This window comes from Talpa occidentalis, unplaced genomic scaffold, assembly GCF_014898055.3.
Source record: "Talpa occidentalis isolate TD23 unplaced genomic scaffold, MPIMG_talOcc4v2.1 talOcc4.13, whole genome shotgun sequence".
Lineage (NCBI taxonomy): Eukaryota > Metazoa > Chordata > Mammalia > Eulipotyphla > Talpidae > Talpa > Talpa occidentalis.
The window spans coordinates 2,219,048-2,239,770 of record NW_023601322.1 but is presented as its reverse complement, the minus strand read 5'-3'; the positions used below and the strand labels follow the sequence as shown (position 1 = coordinate 2,239,770).

Sequence of the window (20,723 nt, the reverse complement as noted above, 5' to 3'; positions counted from 1 at the left end):
GTTCTAAATGAAAATGAGCCTTTTCCCTTTCCTGAGCCAGACTTGCTACCACTCGGCCTGCTGAGGGCTCTGACCCGGGTCCAAGCGAGACCCAGCAGGCCGAGGGGCTCGGCCCACAGCAGGCCCCGTCCCGCCCCGGGCGCCCCGGGCCCAGTGTCTTCCTGGAAAGGTCCTGCTCCCAGGCCCTGAGCAGGGGGGCCGAGGCCCAGAGACCCCACCGTGTGCAGCCCGTGTGTGTGTGTGTGTGTGTGTGTGTGTGTGTGTGTGTGTGTGTGAGTTGGGGGGGGGTGGTCGGGAGACAAAGCCAGTTCTCTCTTGTTTCAGACCCACCGACCAGGCCCTCGCGCAGAATCCAGCCGGAATCACTTTCGCCTCAAGGCGAGGCGCGGCTTTCCCTCCAGCCCCACCGGAAGGGGCAGGTGAGGGCAGAGGTGGCTTGGCACTTGTGTCCACTTGCGACTCTTCACAACTTGAGGTGGGTGCGTCCTGTGGGTCAGGGGGCGGCCGCGGTGCCGTCCTCCAGCTGCTCGGGGCCTTCTGCGCCTGCTGCCCCCGACGCGGCCAGAACCGAGTTCCGACGGGAGGGCGCCTGGCTGGCCCGGCTGCCCGTCTGTGGGGTGACCACCAGGCGGCCTAGCGTTTGTCTCCTCCAGGAAGGCTTCTCCGGGGGCCCCAGGGATGAGCAAACCCGCCCGGTCCAGAGCCCGCCGTCCGCCTCCGGCGCCGGCTCCTGCCCGCCTCACGCTGTTACGTCTCCAGGGGAGACACGCAGCCCCCAGCTCCCTGGTCCCCACGAGGGTGCTGTGCCGAGAGCAAAGGGCCCCAAACACAGCCCATAAAGTCGATGGTGTCCTCAAAAATGAAAACCCCTCCTTAGTCCTCACACAGGCGCCCCAGAACACGCGTCGCCCCAGGAGAGGAGACTTGGTTTATTGCGTTTAATTCCGAGAGACAGGGAGCGCCCGGCGCCGGAGGAAGCTCTCCCCGCCCCACAGCACGCACACCCCGCACACCCACTCGCTCCCAGGGCAGGCGGCACGCGTGCGCTTGCACACTCGCCCGGACCGCTCCCCCACTTGCACACCTGTGGCCACACGCTCGCCTGTGCCCGCCAGCACGCGCACACACTCACCTCGTCATGCCCACCCAAGAGCAGTCTAAACGTGCTGGTGGTTTGCGGGGAGACGGGAGGCTCGGGCAGCGCGGGTCACGGAGAGTGCCAGTGGCATCGGTGCTGTTTGCCGGCCGAGGGCTCCAAGGCAAACCTCTCTGAGCCCCCCCAAGTCTTTTTCATAGGGTGACAGGTCAGAGGTCAGGACTGTCTTTCAAACAAGAGGAATGAAGCCAGGATGGGGGAGGGAGGTGCACCCCAGGGCAGCTGACCAGGGACAGAGCAGCGTCCAGCCATTCCACTGCCCAGGGCCCCCCGCGACCGAGCCGTCACTCGTTTGCACAGTGGACATCTCCCCTTTGCCACTCAGACAGGCCGGGGCCACCTCTGGTGAGCGCCCAGCCCAGCAGTGGCTACTTCTCTGCCCCCTGCAGCTCCCTCCGCGTTGCCCGGAGGAGGCGCTGAAGCTTCCAGAACACGCCGGGGGCCGCTATCTGGGTGCTCCCAGAGGGAACCCCTGGGTCTGCACACTCCTGCACAGCCTCCCGCAGCTGCCGCTGGAGCGGGAAGGAGATGGCCGCTCTCCGGGGGGTCGAGGAAAACCAGTGTCGGAAGATCTTGTCGCAGATGACCTGACAGGAGAGAGCAAGTGGTTCCTTGGGGGGCGAACCAGCCCCGAGAGCCTCCCAAGCCTGCTGCTGGCCGCCCGGCCCTGGCTCCCCGCGCCCGCCCTCTGCCTTGCAGGGGACACCCCACCCAGCCTTGGGGGCGCAGAAGGTCCTGGTGGCTCCTCAAACACTCGAGCAAGCCACAGGCAGTAGCTGCCGGTGAGGAGCGGCCCTCCCAGGCCTGAGGGTGGCCAGGGCTGCGTCCCAGAGCCCCAGCGGTCACGGGCTTGGCGGAGGTGGCGCTGGTCTGCGGGCTGGTTAACAGACCCGGTCGTCGAGAGGGCAGGTTGGTGAAGCGCTGGCCGTGAGCACGCGGTGCCGGAGGCCGTGACAAGACACCATCCATGACCCGAGGCCCCGTGCGCGCTCTGAAGTGTTTTACTTAAAGAAGCGAAGTAAGAATTAAGCCACCATCTCACAGACTTGGATTCTAACAGGGCATGAAAGTCAGGGGCGCTGAAGAGCTCTTGAGACCCTCTGTGTAAACACGCTGCTGCTTTTACGCTTGCGTCGTTTCCTCCTCTGGGGCCTGGCGGGAGAGAGGCCTCCTTAACAGCGCCAGACGTAGCGTTACCCTCTCCCTTGTGACTCCCAGACGCCCGGGTTTTACGGAGCTCCTGCTTCAGGGAGCACAAGTCACTCTAACTCCCAGGCCCCGCCCCGGCAAGGGTGAGGAGTCTTAAAAACTGTCACCTTTGGGCGGTTTTCTGAACAGAGAGTACATTCCATGTGCGAAAATCTGAAATGGCCCCAAAGAGAGACTTAGTCTCCCTCCAGTCCCGACCGTCCGAACACTCAGCTCCCAGCTCCGAGAGCGGCGCCTCCCCCTGGAATGTCCTTCTGCACACAGTGGACACCAGCACAGCTGACCCACGCACGGACAGCAGTGTCCCGCCATGCTGTCCCAGAGCCTCACACCCCACCACCCCTCGCCACGGGGACCCTCCAAATCAGTTCACAGGGAATTCCCCTTGCTTTCAAGGCGGCATCTCCCACGGGTGACGCAGGAAGTCATTTAGCCAGTTCCTACTGACAGAAATGTAGGTGGTTCACGCCGCTGCATTATGAGCAACGCTGGGATCAAGAGCGAGCGGGGAGGTCATTTTCAGGTTGTGCATGTGACTACATTTCTAGAAATGCAATTTCTGGGTCAAGGGGTATGTGAATTTGCTTTGATGAATATTCCAAATGGACCCCCAAAAAGCTGTACCAGTTTACACCCCAGCAGCCGCACGCAGGAGGTCTGTCCCCCGTGCCCTGGCCAACACTGGGGTTATCGCTCGTCTCTGCTCAAGGATGGGTGGAAATGGCTTAATTTGCTTGGGCCACGTGTGTCAAGACTGGTCAAGTAGAAATTATGGGCACTTCTTTTCCAGTGAATGGCTAATGTAATAGCTTTTGCTGATCTCCATAAGGTGGGACTTTTACATATTTATTTGTAGATGTTCTTTCTATCTTAAGGACGTTGGGCCCTGGCTTGGGTCGGTTCCTGGGAAGCAGACTCTACGGTGGAGGTGTGCATGCAGGTGTGTGCTGAGAGGTGTTCTTGGGAACGGAGGGGCAAGGTAGACTTCTGGGGCTGCAATGGCTCCGCAGAGTTGCTCCTCATTGAGGCCAGGGTGGTGAGCATGGTCCCCCCATCTCCCGGGACCAATCTCCAGATGCTGCCCCAGGGAAGTGGGGTAACCGTGGAGAAGCAGATCTGAGGGACCAAGGGCAATGGGGGGACACCTGAGCCTTGGCAGCTGCCAGAAGGGCCCACTCACCCTCCACGCCCGGCTCTGTAAAAGGAGCTGCAAGCATTTTGCCAATTCTCTCTTTAACTGTCAAGCTTGCTGTGGGTTTGGGTTTTGTAATTTTGTTTTATTTTGGCTTTGCCATGTGGTTTTTTAAAAAATGCTAATTAAATCTGTCAGTTGTTCCTCTTCATGGCCTCTGAGCTTTGATCCCCCTGAGAAAAGCCGTCCTGACTCTGGAAGGTTTTCAGCTCCCCAGTTTGTTTCGCTGCATTGAGGGGTCTGTGTTTTATGTGCGAATGTTGGAACCATCTGGAATTTGGGTCGATGTGAGGTGAAATGAGTCAATCTGATCATGTGGTGCGCCCCTCACCCCGCTTCCAGCACCGGTCATTATGGAAAAAAACAAACACGGACACTATAGAGAGCTGATAAAATACAGAAAAGAAGAAGAAAACAAAAATTATCTGTAATTCCATCTTCCACAAGTAGTTGCTTTTGACATTTTCATATGTATGTCTCCCTCCACGCCCTAGTACCAAAACGGAGTCAGGTCGCAAGAGAGATTTGTAACCTGCGCTTCTGTCATTAGAGTATGCTTCATTTTTTTCTCTTTTTTTCTCATATTGCTAAAGAAAGTCTGATTTCATTTTTAGGACTTTATTCAAAGATAATACTCAGACCTGTGAGCAAATGGAATTGCTCTGCTACAGCGTGTGCCCCCAGAGAATGCAGAAATTACAAAATAGACATGAGTCTATTTTCCTAATTAATAGTATTTTAAGAACTATTCCCAGTCATCATACATGAAAATTTATTCATTGTATTTTAACCTGCACATCTTTGAATAAGAAAATTAAGTAATTTTCCAGGTTCTTTGACCATCTGGATTTTGTCTTTTAGATATTTGTTACATGTTCTTATCTTGCCAGGTGTGTGTGTGTGTGTGTGTGTGTGTGTGTGTGTTCTTGACTCTTAATGGCTCTGCAAGAACTCTATATATTAAGGACAGCAACCTAGGGTGGAGGACCCCCAGACAACCCCCCCCAGCAGAACTGCTCCCCTCCCACCCCACCCCCATGCACACCTCTCCCAGCCCCGCCCGCTCACCTGCAGGTTGCTGTTGACTCGCTGGGCCCCGCACTTGTTGACTCTCAAGTCACACTTTGAAAAACAGTCAAAGAAGTTGCAGTCCTCATCTCCCGTGCAGTTCTGCTCAAGAATTTCCCTCATTTTAGGTTCAAAGAAGGCCATGTCCACGTCAATAGCCACCACCTGGAATCAGAAGGACACTGAGCGCTGAGCACAGAGCTGGCGTCCCGGTCCCGAGGTGTGGCCGTCCAGGCTGTGGGCTGCGGTGGCTGGCCCGGTACTGGGCAGCCCGTGCAGGGTCCCCCCTCCACACCATCAGCTGGCACTGACCACACAGCCCGCTGTCACCAGGAAGGGCCTGGGGACGGAGCCCAGCATTTGGGCTGTAACTCAAGGATCACTTTCCAGCCTTGCACATTTTCCCGGCTTTAGAAGTGGCCTGGCATGTCCTGGAAATGAATGATTCAGAGGCCTGACCCCGGCCCCGGCGGCAGGTCTAGGGTGGGTGGGTAAGAGGGTAAGAGGGGGTGGCAGCACCCCAGTGGTCTCCACCCATAGGCCGTCACCTGAGCCCACTGGTTCCCATCAGTTAGGCAGGAACGTGGGGGCGAGGGGCAGTGTAGCTGAGTCAAAGTTCTCAAACTGGAGGGGCCAGACACAGGCCCCGGCCCCCCAGCCCCAGCTGCTGGAGCCCATGTCAGCAGGACGCCCCCGGAATCTCAGATTTATCTTCCTGGCTCCCAACCAAATAGGCTCCAAAACAGAGAAAGAATAGCATGTAATTTATGCAGATTTCCTCCACCTGAACTTAAAGAAGACGCGCTGAACTGAAAGCTGCGGGAAGCTGGAGTCGGCCCAAACCCCGCGGCCGGCCCGGGACCCTGGGAGTCAGGGCGTGGGAGGCTGAGGGCCTGGGTCTCACAAGCCGGCCCCTCCACGCAGGCCTCCTGCCCGCACCCCTCCCGCCTGCCACCAGCACCCCCTGGGCCCGGCGCTGTCTTGGGTTCGGACGCAGCCGAGGTGGTCCATTGCTTGGCGGTTGCTGGCAAGTCAGGGGAGAAAATCATTTATTTCAAAATACGTGGATAATAATGAAAATCAAGGCTAGGGAACGTCTACTCCTGGAAGCAACAGGACAAGCTGCATGTTAGCGGACAGATGGGCATTTTGCAGACGGGGTCACCAGGGGGCCACTGTACAAACATGCCCCCACAGGCCCCCTCTGCAGTTCCCACCTGTAGGGTAAGGAAAAATGTCAGGCTCTTCTGCCCTCCCGCCATCAGGATAGATGATGGATCCTTGCGGTCCTGAATGCCGGCCTGATGGCGGCACCTGGAGTGGGGTGTGGGCCTAGGGAGATGGGATTCACCTGGGCTGAGACTGGGCTTTTAAGGGCGGCGTCACGGGGACGCCAGCAGCAGCCGAAAGAGAAGCTGAGAGAGAAGCAGAAGCCGAGAGAAGGCCGGAGAGCCCAGAGTGAAGACCTGCTGGGGGCTGGGAGGCCTGCCAGCCTCCTGGCCCCCCAGCACCCCTGCCTGCCGTGTACCTGGTAAACACCAATAAAAACCTGCAAAACCACTGAGGACTCGGACTCCTCCTTTACCCGGTCTGCTGGATCATAGAAATCCTGCACTGTGCCCATTCCTGCCCCTACACACACTAAGCAGGGCCCACAGGGCCTGAGGGAGACCAGTCCCACTGGCCTGCGCTGCTGCAGCTGGCGCCTCCACGTGGCCCCATTCTTGTGGGGGGGATAACATTAACCTGAAAGGGAGGAGTGGACAGGTCGGCCAGCCAGAGGCCAGGGGTCGCCAAGGGCAGTTGTCACCAAGGCCTAGATGGCGCTACCCAAGGGCTCTGCCGGGCACTCCCCGAGGCCGCCCCAGACTCACCGTGAGGTCGCTCCTGATGGCAAAGTTCTCGGGCTTGACGTCACACAGGTGGAGGCGATGGGAGAAGTCGTTGTCGAAGTGGCTCACCATGTCCAAGAAGCTGAGGGCCATGTCACTGACGGCCTTGGCCTGGCCCCGGCCTCCCCGGGGGGCACCCGCAGCCTGGTCCAGGGGGAACAGGGCCCGATGGTGGGGGCTGCCGGCCGCCAGGTACTCCACGGCGTAGAAGTGGCCGCAGGAGCCCAGCACGGGCAGGGCGTGGCGGCTGAGGCCCTGCAGGAGGCTGAACAGCACAAACTCCTCCTGCTGGACCAGGGCCCACAGGCTGGCCAGCTGGCCCCGCCGCCGCTGGCCCCACCACCCTGCCGGCCACAGCGGCCCCAGGCTGCCGTTGGCCAGCTCCAGGCCCAGGGCGTTCCGGACCTCCCCGGCCAGCAGCAGGAGGAGCTCGGCCTCCGGGAGCTCCGGGCCCCCCTCCTCGTCGGCGGCAGCCCCCAGAGGGCCGAGGGGCTGGAAGCGGGAGAAGGCCTCCTCCTTGGACTTGAGCACGACGGGCCGGCCACGCCAGTCAGCCTGCAGCACCTTCTTGCCTCTGTCGTAGTGGAGGCAGCGCCGGTACAGCAGCGTCCCCGCCACGCACAGGTCCTCGCACAGCTCGCCCGCCAGCGCGCCCGCGCGGTAGTCCCGGCACTGGAAGGAGGGACAGGGCGATGCGCAGGGGCAAGGACGGGGCCCGGAGAGCAGCCGGCCGGTGTGCGCCCCACGGGCCAGGAGCCCCTCGGCAAGTCCCCCCCAGACCCAGACCAGGCTCAAATCGGGGCGGGCAGAAGGGCACCCCACCATCCGGCCACGTGACACGGGCTGGGAACAGGCTCTGTCCAGCGGGGTTCAGTGACAGGGCCGGTGGGCCCTTAGTTCTCACTCTGGCCACACATGAGGGTCACCCCCAACGCCCCCATGCAAGAACCGCAAGGGGAGCTCCCTGGAGGTGGGGCCCAGGAGGCCGCATCTGCCCACTTTGATGCCCCCCACCCCAGCACTGCGCTGACCGCGTGACCACCACGGTGATAGTCCAGTGACAGCCCCGGTCACGACCGCATGACGATCTCGGCAAGCTTGTGCCCTGCACCCCACCCTTGACCGAGCAGCATGGCCAGAAAGGGCAGCAGCTCTCAGGGTCTTTCAGGGGCCCAGGGGAACGCAGGGCACAGGACCTGGCAGCGTCAGCAGGACTGGGGGGGGGGTGACAGGAACAGGCCCGTGAGTAAATTCCAGAAGAGGTGGGGTACTTGGGCTTTGGTGGTGCTGTTGTCCTCTCGGAGCCCCAAGTGGGGGCCTGTGGGGCGAGCGCCTCACGGAAGGACTGGGCCACCCCCAGCACGCAACCAACGCCTCTAAGATAGTCCTGCGGACTGGGAAGGGGGTTGTGGAACGGAGTGAAAGGGAGTTATGGGGGGGTCATCACTCTTGGCCCATTTTCAGTAGCGGCCACGCATCCTTTCTAGCCCCCCAGGCCCCCGTCAGCACACTCGGCTCTCTTCCCTCCAGGACGAGAGCCCGAGGGTCCCCTGGTCCTACTGGGCAGGCAGATGGCATGAGGCCACAGCTGTCTCTGGACCCCACCATGTTAACACAACTGTCCTCACACAGCCAGCGGGTCTACGGTGTGGGGCGAGGGCAAATTCTGGGCCAGGGCCGGAGAGTGGACCTGCGTGGGGTCACCCGCCCGCTCCCTCCACTCCCTTCCCGTCTCGCACGCGAGGGCCAGGCTGAGAGGGGAGAGTGTGCGGAGCCTCATCAGCCGCCCCGCACGGGCAGGCGTGCCGGCAGCCATGTCCACTGCTCAGCTGGTCCCTGCCGGTCAGCCTTACTAAGCCCAGGGCTACTCGAACTGCTCCCTGCAGTCAGAAAATGTCCCTCCAACGTCTGCAAACAGGAGTGATTCCAAAACCCTAAATGCTCTTAAAACTACAAGTTTTCAGTCTCCTTTGGCCTCCTGTGGTGTCAAGCAGAAGGAAGGTAGCAGCTATTTATAGTCTGCGAGCCGAGCACTGACTCAGTGAATTTGCATACATTTTGCTGCAGAATTATTAATTTGTTTGATTACTGGATCTGCCTCACATGCAAAATGCAAAGTACGTGTGTTGTGTTAGCCTCGTAACACCCCAGAAAGTGCGGTTCCCAAACACCCCTGACCCTAAAGCATTAGGTTTGGGGTTTCGGACCATGACAAGTGGCCAAGGCTGACCTTCCAGGCGAGGGTTTCCAAAAGGCTTATTTAAAAGAAATAGTCCCTGACGGAGCCAGGAGTCTGGCCCTGGGTGCAGGAGGCCCCCCCACTGTCCACCTGGGGTGCTTTGTATCTGATGAAGGTGCATAATAGGCCCCCACACCCCTGTTTTAAACATGCTGGGGCTGTGTCCATCTGGCACTTTGAGGTGACATCATTTCGGTAAGATGCTGACCTTTGAGTCCTTTCACTTTTAACCCGGGGGTCTCCCTCCAGGCCTGGGGTCATGACATGAACGTGGGAAGGGTCAGGCCAAGGCCCCCTCGATTCATCGCCTCCAGCCGCCTGCCCCTGTAAGAAACGGCACCTGACAGCCGGCCCTGAGGCTCAGGACTCTCTCGGAAGGTAAGTGAGGATGAAAGGGGGCGACCAGGACAGACACGGTCCGGGGTGTCCTCTGGCTGGTGGATGGAGGTGCCTGAACTCAGTTCTGAAAGACAATTACAAGTCGGCCTGGCAGGCAGCGGGCGAGGGCAGGGAAACCTGTGCGGAGATCTGAGTGGCCAAGGGGCCCGAGGGCCCTGGAGAACCAAGGAGGGCGGGCGCGAGGAGCAGACTCAGAGCACCCTCAAAATGCCAGGTCCCCAATCAGCCTCGCCTCCCTGGAAGAAGCCAGCACCTGGGGCAGGCCCCGCCTCTGTCCTCAGCACTCATTAAAAAACGCATCCCACCCCCTCCCCGGCGCAGCATTTTCTGAAAATCTGCAGGAGCTGCAGTCAGGTCGAAAGCCGCACAGCCCTGCCCTGCAGACGGGAGGGAGTTCCAGACGGGGCCTGCAAGATGTTCTGACCAATGACCTCGTTGCTGCATTGGGCGTGAGTCCATCGATTTGCAGGAGAACATTAATTCTGGCTGGTTTTTGCTGCAGGTCAGCACATTGAGGTGCACGTGTCTCCTACACAGCTGGCCCCCTGCTGGGGTACGGTGGGGAACAGGGGAAGCAGCGTGGGTGGGGGCCCCTGAACCCCAACTGGGCTCACCAGCTACCACAGGTCTCTAACCTGACCTCATGCGTCAGAGGAGTTTACAGTAAGCAAAGCATGCGCTGAGGCGTAGGGGCAGGCAGATATAAAATCAGCTGGTGGTGGGACGTGTTTGCAGGATGCGTTAATCTGGCATCTAAATGTCGGTGACCTCGAAGTACAAGTAACAGGTTTGCAGAGTAATGAGCAGCCATCACCTGAGACAACAGTGAGACCATTTCAGCAGCAGCATGTCCGGGTGAAGCAGCAATTTTTTTAACTACTTTAACTTCGCGTGTAAGATCAGGCTTTTCTCTGACTGAGGGGCAGTCCTTGCCTCCAGCTGGGAGACCGGCCCCTGTGTGTATCTGCACACGTGTGTCCAAAACCCACAGGGGTCAGATCTAAAAATTAACTGGGGGCCTCCCTGGTGGTGCAGGCGTTAGTCTCAGCACTATCAAGCTACCAGCAGCCGCTGCAGCAGAAGCTCGATCCCCGACCAGGGAGCTACCCACAGGGCGCAGCAGACCTCTCCTGTCTCCCCACTGCTCCCCTCAGCAGTGGATTTCAGTAGATCTGCCTGTTCTGCTCCCCACTCTGCCTCCAGTGAATCCTCTCACCCCAACACCTCTAGCCTGCACCCCAGTTCTTGTATGCATAAATAAATAAAAATAAGTCTTTAAAAGTCAACTGGAAAAAACTCCACATGATGGAGTGTCCTGGCGTTGACCAGTGCTCTTAAGTGAGTGACCTCAGGGAGGCTGCCCCTCCCGTGGAAAGCACATGCACGGCCCACGCCCTGTGCCGGGGAGGTCACACTCCAGCTGTGTCGGGGTCTCAGGCCACCACAAAGCCTGCCCAACTGGCCTGAGACCCCGCCCCGGGGTCCGAGGCAGGCCCAGGTGCTGGGCGTGTGTCTGTGCCTCCGTTTTGTTTTTAAGGAGCAGGAAGTTCCTAGGTGGTCAGCAGCATTCACGTCAGGGGCAGAGGCCGGGCCTGGTGTGGTGTGTGCCTGGAACCTCCGAGTCCTGAGCCTGTGCAGCCTTGGCCTCGCCCTCGGACCCCGGAGACACATACCACAACAGGGCCAAAGCCTCAGGAAAACACGAAACTGTCCCAGGCGTGAGCCCAGGCGGCTGCTGTCCCATGGGGCCTTCCTTGGGCTTCTGTCACAGCAAAGAAAGATAAGCCTGCCTGCTAAGGATGGCCCCGGCGGAGGCCACTAAATTGAATCTCATCAGACCTAACAAGTCAAGGGGGAGTTCAGTCTTTGGCATAACAGAGTCTGTGGGAATATTTTGGTGCTGCTCTGAGGCGCCTTGCTGGGAAGGGCCATGACCCCCCCGCAGCCCTTCATGGTCTTCACTGCGGAGAGCCCCTGGCCGCCTCGGCTCTCGGCTGTGGGCAACGTGGCCCTCCCAGCCATGGCACAGCCACTGCAGCGGCATTTTCCTCTGGGGCTCGGTTTCGCCATGTGCAGAGTAGGGACGTGCCCCACCGGTGTTGGGAGACGATGCGCTCGAGGCAGCTGCTTCGCACGGCGCCCGGCTGAGTGCTGGCAAGCGCCGCCATGTCTCCGCCTGCAGAGCAGGCGCCAGGCCGCAGATCACCCACGGCGGGTGCCCAGCCCGCTGGCACAGCCTCCTGTCGCGTTTGCTGGAAAAGCGGGGTGCTAGAAGCCCCAGAGAAGCCGAGGGCAGGTAAACAGGGGTGAGGCTGCTGGATGTGCCAGAAAACCTTAGTGAAGAAGAACACTATCGTCTGGCTAGAAAAATCCAGAGCTTAGAGTCCCAGGGCTCCACTTCTGGAGCGATTCCAGCTGGCTCTTCCACAGAGGAAGGGGGCACCTCAGGCCACTGTGGGGGGGAAGGTGCCTGCTGAGCTGACTCCCAGCTCCTCAGCAGCTCCTCAGCTCCATCCCAGACCCTGCCTGGGCCAGCCACGCAGAGGCAGAGGCCGCTGGAGGGCCTGGGCAGGCTAGCAAGTGTCCAGCGCCCCTCCCCCAGCCCCACCAGAGCCCAGGGCTCCTTTTGGGGGGGCTGCCATTGTGCTCTGTGCTTCCGTATTCAGTGTGAAAGCTAATGAGTCTGGAGGCCCGTCAGAAAAATAACAGCCCGTTTTATAGGAGGGATGAAAGCCAGGCAGGATGAATTGAGAAGAGCTGGGGGAGCTGGGAGACAGAGGCTCGATTCAGCTGAGGCCCAGGGGCCAGCCCTGCATGCATCTCGGCCAGCAGGCGGGGCTGGGCAGCAGGGCCGTGGTCACGCCGCCTTCTAGTTCGGAGACTAGATAAGAGCGAGCCCCTGAGCAGACCCGAATGGGGGGTGGGGGTACATCATGTCCTGAGCTTGAGTGAGAAGGAACAGCTCAAAAGGGGTGTCCAAAGGACACGCCCAGCAACATTGGATGAGACAACATCAGATGAGCTTTACACAGGGGGCAGACAGACAGACAGACAGACGGACATGGCTGTTCCGGTGCGTCTTTGGCCAACAGGATCTGTTAGAGCCGTCACAGGCAGAGCACGCATCTCCAGCTCCCTGTCAGACCAAGGATGTCCCCACGCTTGTGGCCTGGGGTGCTGGGAGAGTCATGACGAGGATTATTTAAATTCCATTGGGCTATTTAATTTTTTTAGGCTTTTCCCACTTAATCAATGGTAAACAAGTGAAAAGTAATGGCCATTCTTCTTTCATCTAGGAGACTGTTGTATTGTTTTGTAAACAGGTGTTCCATCCTGGAAGTAAGTATCATTTACTATAGTTAATAAGTTAATTTTTATCGCTGTATATAGTTGGTAAATCAGTTGGTAAATCAGTTCCCCGAATCCTTACTGGTGAAAGGGACTTTTAGATGCGTCACAGAGAAGGGCCACGAGCTCTGCGAGATAAAGAAAACCTGACAGGATGTCGGTGGCCCAGCGGACAGACAGGTTGCTCTGGGGTAGAAGACAGGCAGACAGACAGACAGACAGGGGGGGAGGCAGGCTGGAGGAGCCAGGGCTGAGTGCCGGATAGTCTGGTCGGTTTTGTTGCCAGGTGTCCGAGTTCATTGGGAAAAAGTGATTGGGTTTAGCTTCTATGTTTCACTCATTTTTATTAGCTAAAAAAAAATGCCTTTCAACCCTGATGCCGCCACCTTTGGAAAACCTGCAGTCCCGACAGGCGCACCCATGTGCAAGCAATTGGAGCCAAAACTTTCCACGCGTCTCTTGAGGATTTCTTAGAAAACAGATCACTTTTAAGACCAAACGCGGAGACGGCGCTGCCCGAGGCTAGAAGAGTCGCTTAAAAGTCCCCTGAGCAGCAGTGGCTGCTCTCCCGGCCCTCCCGGCTCCCCCAGGGAACCCACCTTGGCGCAAATCTCATGGCCGTGGCGAGACCTCAGGGCCCACCGCGGCGCCCCTGGAATCCCCCCAGGCAGCTGCGGCCCAGCTCAGCCGCTCGGCGAACCCGGGAGTTTCTTTTCTCCCCAAGGCGGGGCCCAACTGAGGGACCCCCTCGTCCCCCCGGGTGGACACGGCCGTGTCGCCCCCTCCCCCGGGACGGGCCACTGGTCTCCGCTGCCTCCTCCGCTCACACCCCGGGCCCGGCGCGCAGGGTCCCGCCGCCCGCGCCCCTGAGGCTGGACTTGGGGGCACCGGGAGGGAGTCCCGGACCCGCCGGGCAGGGGAGGGGAGCCCGGGAGGCCGCCGGCCGCGCTCCCCACGGGCCCCGCAGCCGCGCGCCCGCATCCGGGCCCGCCCCGCCCCGCCCCGCCCGGCTCGGACGCGGCCGCCCCGAGGGGCAGCGGGAGGTCGAGCGCCCCGCGAACTTTCCCCCCGCAGCGCGGCACGGCCAGGTCAGGGCGCGGGGGCGGCGGGGCAGACAGCACCGACCGGGCGGGACCGGAGCGCGCGCGCCCCCGCGGACCCGGGCAGAGCCCCATTCGGGAAAGCGGGGCGCGCGGCCGCACCCCACGCGGCGAGTGGGGCCCCCCAGCCCCAGCCCGCGCCGCAGGGCGCCCTCCCCCCGGGACCTACCAGCGCGGCCAGGGTGCGCCGGCTCCCCTCGTCGGTGCAGCGCGCGGAGAGCGCGGCCGGGTGCGCGCGGAGCAGCAGCGCGGCCGCCAGCGCCCAGCCCGCCGTCCACGCGGCGCAGGCCAGCAGCGCGCCCCGCCCGCCGCGCCCGCAGCGCCCGCGCGCGCCCCGCGCCATGGCCCGCCCGGCCGGCGCCCCGCTCCGCCGCCTCGGCCCGCCCGCGGGGGCGGGTGCCCGGAGAGCCGCGCGGGGAGGGGGCGGCCCGCGGCGCGTCGCCGAGCCGTCCCCGTCGGGGGCGGGAGCCGGGGTGCCCGGGCCGCCTACCCGCTCCGTGGCGAAGGGGGGTGTCCGCTCCGCCGCCGGGCCGGGCACCGACACCTGAGGCCGACCCTCTGCCTGCCGCCCTCCCACTTTTTTTGGCACCGCGGCCCCCACCTTGTCCCCCCAGGATCAGCGCCCCCCAGGACCAGCGCCCCCCCAGGACCAGCGCCCCCAGAACCAGCGCCCCTCTTAATGTCGTGGGTTCAGACTCCCCGACTCCCCGGGTTTAGGTCCCTGGGGGCCCTTTGCCAACATCTTTCATGCAGACTGCACCCCCTTCCCCTCCCAGCCTGCCCCCCCCCTCCCGCCGCCCCGCAGCCCGCAGCCCCACCCACTGCAGCCCGACCGACCACTCTCGGGGCGGAAGCTCTGCGGGTCCCCCGACTTGTCTCTCCATTAGAGACCTCCCTTCCAGAGTCACCCCAACCTGGGCTGCCTTGCGCCCTTTCCTGGCCAGCTCCCCTCCGCAGAGTCCCAGGTCTGGACCCCCCTCAGCAGGCCACCTCCCCAACCTCCCAACCTCCCACCGCGGGGCCCTAGCGCGGGCTCCTTTCAGAGGCAGGAGGCCTCTCCTTCAGCGGCCAGCGCCCGCCTGGCAGGAGGAGGCAGTCAGGCGGCAGGTCTAAGGCTGAGGCTGCGAGGTGAGCGTGTTCACTGTCGTGGGGCAGAGCCTGGGGGTCTCCCGCCTCCCCCACCACAAGCTCCCGGAGCCCTTCTCAGGTGGCCTCTCCCTGCTGAGGGCGCTGGGAATGGCCGCCCTGGCTCCGCCGCCACCCTGCAACAGAAGCTCACTCAACGCCTGCTTGTGCCTGCACCCAGGGCGGCCCTCCCTCCCGGGCCTGCTGCCACCGCCTTTCCCTCTCCGTCCTGTCCCGGCGCGGGGACAACAGGGCTCGCTCCTGCCCTGTCCGGGCCTGCGGTCGCCCCCTGGTCACCCTGGACTGGACGCTGTCGATCCCGATCCCGCAGCTTCCCGAGTTAACTCTTGCTTCCCCTGCCAGGGGCGGACCCCTCGGGGGTGATGAAACACCAGAGCGACAAAGCCTGTCCCCTCAGGCACACTTTGGGGAACCCCACATACCCCCCAAATCAAGGGTTTTGAGGTTCACTCAGTAACCACAGAAATGAAGTGTGATTATTTCTGTAAGAGGGTCCCCCACCCCACGCAACTCCCAGCAAGCGTTTCCCCGAGCGCGCCTCAGTTTGGCTGCGGGGAGACTTGGTCCTCTCACCCTGCACAGCTGGGAGCACCCGCGCGGGTGCGGCAAAGCCTTTTCCTGTGGGTGTGACCCCGGTTCTTTCCCGGGAGTTTTGTTTGAGCAGGATACACAGGCGCAGGAAACTCAGCCTGCCACGCAGAGGACTAAAATTCACAGGGACACAACCTGCAGCCAGCCCGGGGCTTACAAGGTGCGTGTCCCTCTCGTCATTTAAAAACGATGCACAAAATACATCATTCATCCCACGTCTTTGGGCATTTTATAAAGAAAGGTGTGCAGAAGGGAAGGATACCGCACCCCACAGAGAGCTGTGGAAATGCCACAGGGCTTCACTGTAGTGGTCCCCGAGGCCGGAGGCCAGAGATGTCCTCGGGATAAAGCTCCTACTGGGTGCTGCATGCTGGCGGCCCAGAGCCCCGTGCCCAGAGCGGGGCTGCGGCCGCCTGAGCAGAGCAGAAGCCTTCCAGTCCCTCGTCGGAGGGGGCTCTGGGGGGGAGGTGCGTGAAGGTGGCTTGCGGCCCCGCTGTTCCATTGGTCCTGAAGATACTCCCCTAAATAACACAAACAAACAAACAAATAATTACTTTCACAGTAAAACATGGGGCTCTGCCTTAAAGAACAAAGGAAAACAAGTTTGGCCTCATCTCCCAGGCAAGGGCTTCCGGCCGGTGGGTAGACCCGGTGCTGCTCTGTGGGGTACTCAGAGTGACAGGCGGCCTCTGGGGCCTGGTAGGGGCCCGAGGGGCAGGACAAAGGTCGGGGGGCAGCGCTGGGGGCGCAGCCTGGCCCAGTGCCTGCTTCACGTCAAGTTGACTTGAATAAGCTCTGACTCGGTTCCAAAATTGTATGAAATCCGAGAACGCTTTCCCTGTTCCTTACCCAAACTGTGAAAAGTGCAGTCATAATATCAGAAATGACTCAGCGCCACGTACCCCGCCATCACCCTCATTCACACCCAGGTCACAGGCACCTTGCCTTGCAGGAGCTGGGATGATGGCTGCGTAGGGGCCCTGCAGCGGAGAGTGGGGAGCCAGGAAAGGCACCCCAGGTTCAAGGGTCAGAGGAGCCCAGGTCTCCAGGCGGTGGGGCGGGGGCCAGGGGACAGGCCAGGGGCGTGGCCAGGGACCTCATGGGTTGGGGTATGTGTAAAAGGGAGTGTTTCCCTCTGCCCCCGGCCTGGAGGCAGCTTGAGGGTGAGGACTGTCTCGTGCCGGGACGCCAGCGGCTCTCTGCTTCCCGACACAAAGGAGGGCCTTGGCTCTCTGCTGAGGAGCGAAATGTGTGTTCCAGCACGTCCTCTGGAGCATCAGAAAACCTTGAGCGCCCTGTGGGATTTTTCTTGAGAAAGTGCTTTTAATACATAAATATTTCTTTCAATTTCCCGAGACTAAAGGGAGCCGTCCAGCCACATCCCAGGGCTGAACATACCCTCTGGGCCCCGAGTCGGTGTGGGCAGGTGGACTTGTCACTGAGAACAGACTCAGTATTTTGCTCGCAGGCCTTTCCTGGAAGAAAAAGTAAAATTCTATAGTCGTGACTCAATTACACTAGACAAATACCTCATTGGTGCGCAATTCTGCTTCCTTCTATGAGCCTAGGAAGATATTTTTCTTGCTCAGAGGACTTGGCAACAACGGTATTGCTGTTTGCACAGACTTGATGGAGTCGCACCTGTCAACTTGTCCTCCAGCCACCTGCCTGGGAGGGCTGAGGGGACGTGCCTCCTTCCTCCCAGCTGTTAGTGGGGTGCCAGGGCGCACCCCCTGCCTCTGGGCACGATGATCTAATTCCTCTCTTGATGTTGGCACGGCCCCTTCTGGAAGTGAGGGTGTAAGTCCTGCACGTGTCGCTCCCATGGCTCCTGCGGTCCTGCCCCGACCAGACGTCTCCCAGCTCCCAGTCATTCTGGACGTCACGCCCACGCTGAGCCCGGCTGGGTACGCAGCCCCATCTGGCGAGGCCTGCAAATCCAGAAAGGGGGGCACATCTGTGATCCCTGCGGGGTGATGAGGGAGGGAGGAGAAGCCTGAATAAATAAGGGACAGCCAGACCCGTCGCCCCCACACTCTCAAAAGTCTCCCCCCGCACTCCCAGGCCGGCAGCAAGTTGACGCCGCCGTCCTCGTTGGATTTTACTTTATCCAGACACTCCGATTGCCTCCGTCCCTTTCTCCACCTCGTGTGCCCCTTTGACCCTGTCAAAAGGGTCTTTTTTTTTTTTTTTTTTTTTTGCTTTGTCAGTTCCTTTGCCTTATTTCCTCATGTTGCTCACACATGTGCAACCACCCAGCCTTGTCTCTGCCCTCCTGGCTTGCTTTGCTACCCACGATTCCCTCGGGTTCCTTCCATTTCAGTGGAAATGGCCGTATTTTACCTTCCTGGGACTGACCGGGGCTGGCCCCAGAGCACTGGCGGAGCCGGGTCTCCATCTGGGCACTCAGGGTTTCCATGCTGTGACTGCTGGAAACAGGGTTGCCATGAACGTGCAAGATACACGGTTTCCAGTTGATGTTTCCCAGAAGTAGCCGTCTCGGGCATTCATTATTTCCATTTTTAGTTTTTTAGGTAAACCCAGATTGCTTTCCAAAAGGGCCGTCCTGCTGAGTCTTAATTAGGATCAGCCCTATTTTAAGTGAGACTTTTGCTTGGTGAATAAGGACGTTAGTTCATCTACCAGGGCAAGGCTGGGTGGGAATTCCAGGGCCCTTGGGGGTCCTGCACAGCCGGGCTCAGGGTTCCGAGGTGAGAGGAAGGAGCTTTACCAGGCAGCAAATACAGTGTGGCTGAGTCAGTGATTTTCCTGAAAATCACCCCGATTATGAGGCTCACTCACTGTTTCACCCTAATTTAGCAGAATGAAGACTCTTGAAGGGTCCGAGCAAAGATGTAGTGTCAGGGTGTCCTTTACAGTGTGGTGGTTCCCCAGGACCTCCCCTGGGCTCCCCACTTCTCTGTTACCCCGTGGGTGTCCCCGGTGGCCGAGGGCAGTTTCTGAGGTCTCTGTCTCGTGAGCGGGAGGCCCCTTGACCGGCACAGACACTCATGCCCGATCACTGGGCGTTGAAGCGAGTTCCCAAACGCTATGTGCCCAAAAAACAAAAAGTTTTTTGTTCTTTTTTTCATGCCTACATTTTTGTGAAGATTTCTGGAAACATCTTGTAATTCTGAAAAGAGACGTCAAGATGTTTGTAGTGTTATCTCCGGGTGGAGGGACGGCCGCTGATTTTATTCTCTTTCCATGTGTCAATTTTCTACCCTTATTTAAACAAGCTTGTGTCGCTTGTGCAACAGAAACCCTGCGACGTAAAGAGATGGCTCGGGCGGGAGGCAGATGCCAGAGCCCGGGCCTCCAGCCTCTGGTCTGCAGCTGCCGAGACGCCCCACATCTGAGGCAGGCGCGCCCTCGGCCAGCCTGAACCAATTTGAAAGCTGCTGCTCTCTCCTGTGACGCCCCGTCTTGTTCACGTCCCTGTGATAATGCGTAGCATGCGAGGGCTCTGCTCGCTCACTTGCTCATCTGTTCACCCCGTCAGCAGCGCCACTCGGTACTGAGGTGTGGGGTGAGTGTGGGGCGCAGCCGTCTTTGGGTGGGATCTGAGCCTTTACACTCGGAACTCTCTGCTGCAGGAGTCGCTGTCTCGCGCCTCTGTTCTCCCGCCCACGCCCTCCAGGGACCCCCCGGGAGATGGCTGTGCTGCCGCCAGTGCCAAGAAGGGCAGGGCCCTGACACCCTGCAAGTCTGTCCTCCAAAAGTCACCAGGGTCCCCCAGGAGGTGAGCAGCGGCCATGCTGCGGAGGGTCAGGGGCCACGCCGCAGGTTTGCATCCTTGTCGCTTGTCCTCATCACCATCCGGGGTCAGGGAGCGGCCCCATCTGCCCAGAAGCCCCGGGCCGAGCCCAGCCTCCAGCTCGCGCCCCCCTGCACCGGCCAAGGCTCCCGCCCACTTCTTCGGATGTACCGACGTGGAGGGCAGCGCTGCCGTGGACATTGATGTCCACTCTTTAGGGATACAACTCGACGATTTGGGGTGAATTGGCAGAGCTGTGCAAGCGTCACCACCGTCCTCAGGGGACCCGTCTGTTGCCCTCAAGAGCCCCCTTTTGCCCATTTGCATTCGCCCCCTGGCCCCTGGGCCCCAGCAGCACCGGCCTGTGCCTAGAGATTTGCAAATCCAGCCACAGAACAGGCGTCCCGCGCATCTGGCTCTTTCGCGGCCTTAGCTCCGTGTCCTTGAGGTCCGTCCACCGGCCTATCTGGCGCCCCCAGTCGCGTGCCCTGCGGGGACCAGCTCCTATCCAGGCCCCGCTGACGGCCGTGTGGGCCGGGCCGGCTCCACCTCGGGGCTGTGCTGGGCAGCGCTGCCGTGGACATCCCTGTGGACCTGTCTCTGCTTCCCTCAGTTCCCGGAAATGCAGCTCCTGGGTTTTCAGGGCAATTGCCTGTCTGGCTGTTTCAGAAACCACCCAGCTGTCCTCCAGGTGTTGCGCCCCCCTGCCTCCCGCCCGCCCGGTGGAGGGGCTGCCTCTCCGCGTCCTCGCCCGCTGGGGACACTGCTGGCGGGGGGCTCAGTGGCCTTTCCTGTGCTTTGAGGATGTCCCTCATACGCACCCGCCCTCTTCGCCGGCCAGAGGTGATTCCATCCCTCGCCGACCGTTTCCTCCCGGCCCTGCAGCTTGGCCTCTTCTTGCTGGACCACACTTGGGCCTTGCCCGGGCCCCGCGCTGGGCGCTGCGGGCTGGCGGTGGGCACCGGCCGGGGCTAGGGCGTGCTGGCCGGTGCGCGCTGGTCAGGGCAGCCGAAGCCCAGAAGCTCACACCGCTTCTTTGGGGAGCCGCGGGGCCAGCTACGTGGGGCTCACGCTTGTCCTTGCTCCCAGGACGCCAGGATCTTAAGCTCCCGGGGCTGGAAAGCCGCAGGCGCTCAGCGCGGCCTCTGCGGGGCTGTTTGCTGGCGCCGCTGGTGTCTGTTGAGCTCAGCCAGAAACGCTCTCCCGGAATGAAGCGGGGCATTCCTGCGGAGCTCCCTGGTCCTCGGCCTCTGCTGCGGCTTCCCAGCAGTAAGCGCTGGGGGGAGGGGCCCTGGGTGGGCCAGGGGAGGGGAAGGGCCGGGGTGCAGCCTCCCTCCAGCACCGCTGCGTCCCTGGAAGCCAGCTCCGGGCCTGGCTCAGGGACCACTGGATTGATTGCTCTTGAGCTGCTCCCTGCAGACGTCCGCCCCAGCTCTCCCACAGCAACGCACCCTCTCTCCATCTGCACCGTGGGGCCGCTGCTGCCCTTCCTCCTTCCAGATCCACCTCCTCTGCCGCCTCCTCAGGTCTCTCCTGCCTGGCCCACCAGCCAGCCGGGCTTCTATTTCCTTTCAGAGAAAGGGAATCTCAGAACAGCTGCTGCGCCCCCGTGTGCGCTGTCCCCCA

The 20,723-nt window shown here is 60.8% G+C and overlaps 1 protein-coding gene across 1 annotated transcript; it reads right to left on the bottom strand.

Annotated features, from left to right (window-relative positions):
* Positions 1 to 1,051: 1,051 nt before the first annotated feature.
* Positions 1,052 to 20,319, bottom strand: DIPK1C (divergent protein kinase domain 1C). Its single transcript, XM_037509668.1, has 7 exons — positions 20,169 to 20,319; positions 19,962 to 20,092; positions 19,420 to 19,465; positions 13,773 to 13,927; positions 6,500 to 7,189; positions 4,626 to 4,790; positions 1,052 to 1,743 (listed from the first exon to the last, which is right to left on the bottom strand). Exons 1-7 carry the CDS (start codon positions 20,317 to 20,319, stop codon positions 1,525 to 1,527), a joined length of 1,557 nt encoding a protein of 518 aa, XP_037365565.1. The 3' UTR covers positions 1,052 to 1,524.
* Between the last annotated feature and the right edge of the window lie 404 nt (positions 20,320 to 20,723).

Bases quoted from the DNA above. Each gene is read 5' to 3' on its own strand.
- DIPK1C (XM_037509668.1), bottom strand. From the start codon at position 20,319: ATGCCCCGCTTCATTCCGGGAGAGCGTTTCTGGCTGAGCTCAACAGAC. The intron at 7,190-13,772 runs GTAGGTCCCGGG...CCCTCCTTCCAG, and splicing joins GGCGCACCCTGGCCGCGCTG to TGCCGGGACTACCGCGCGGG. The intron at 4,791-6,499 runs GTGAGTCTGGGG...TTCTGATTCCAG, and splicing joins CCATCAGGAGCGACCTCACG to GTGGTGGCTATTGACGTGGA.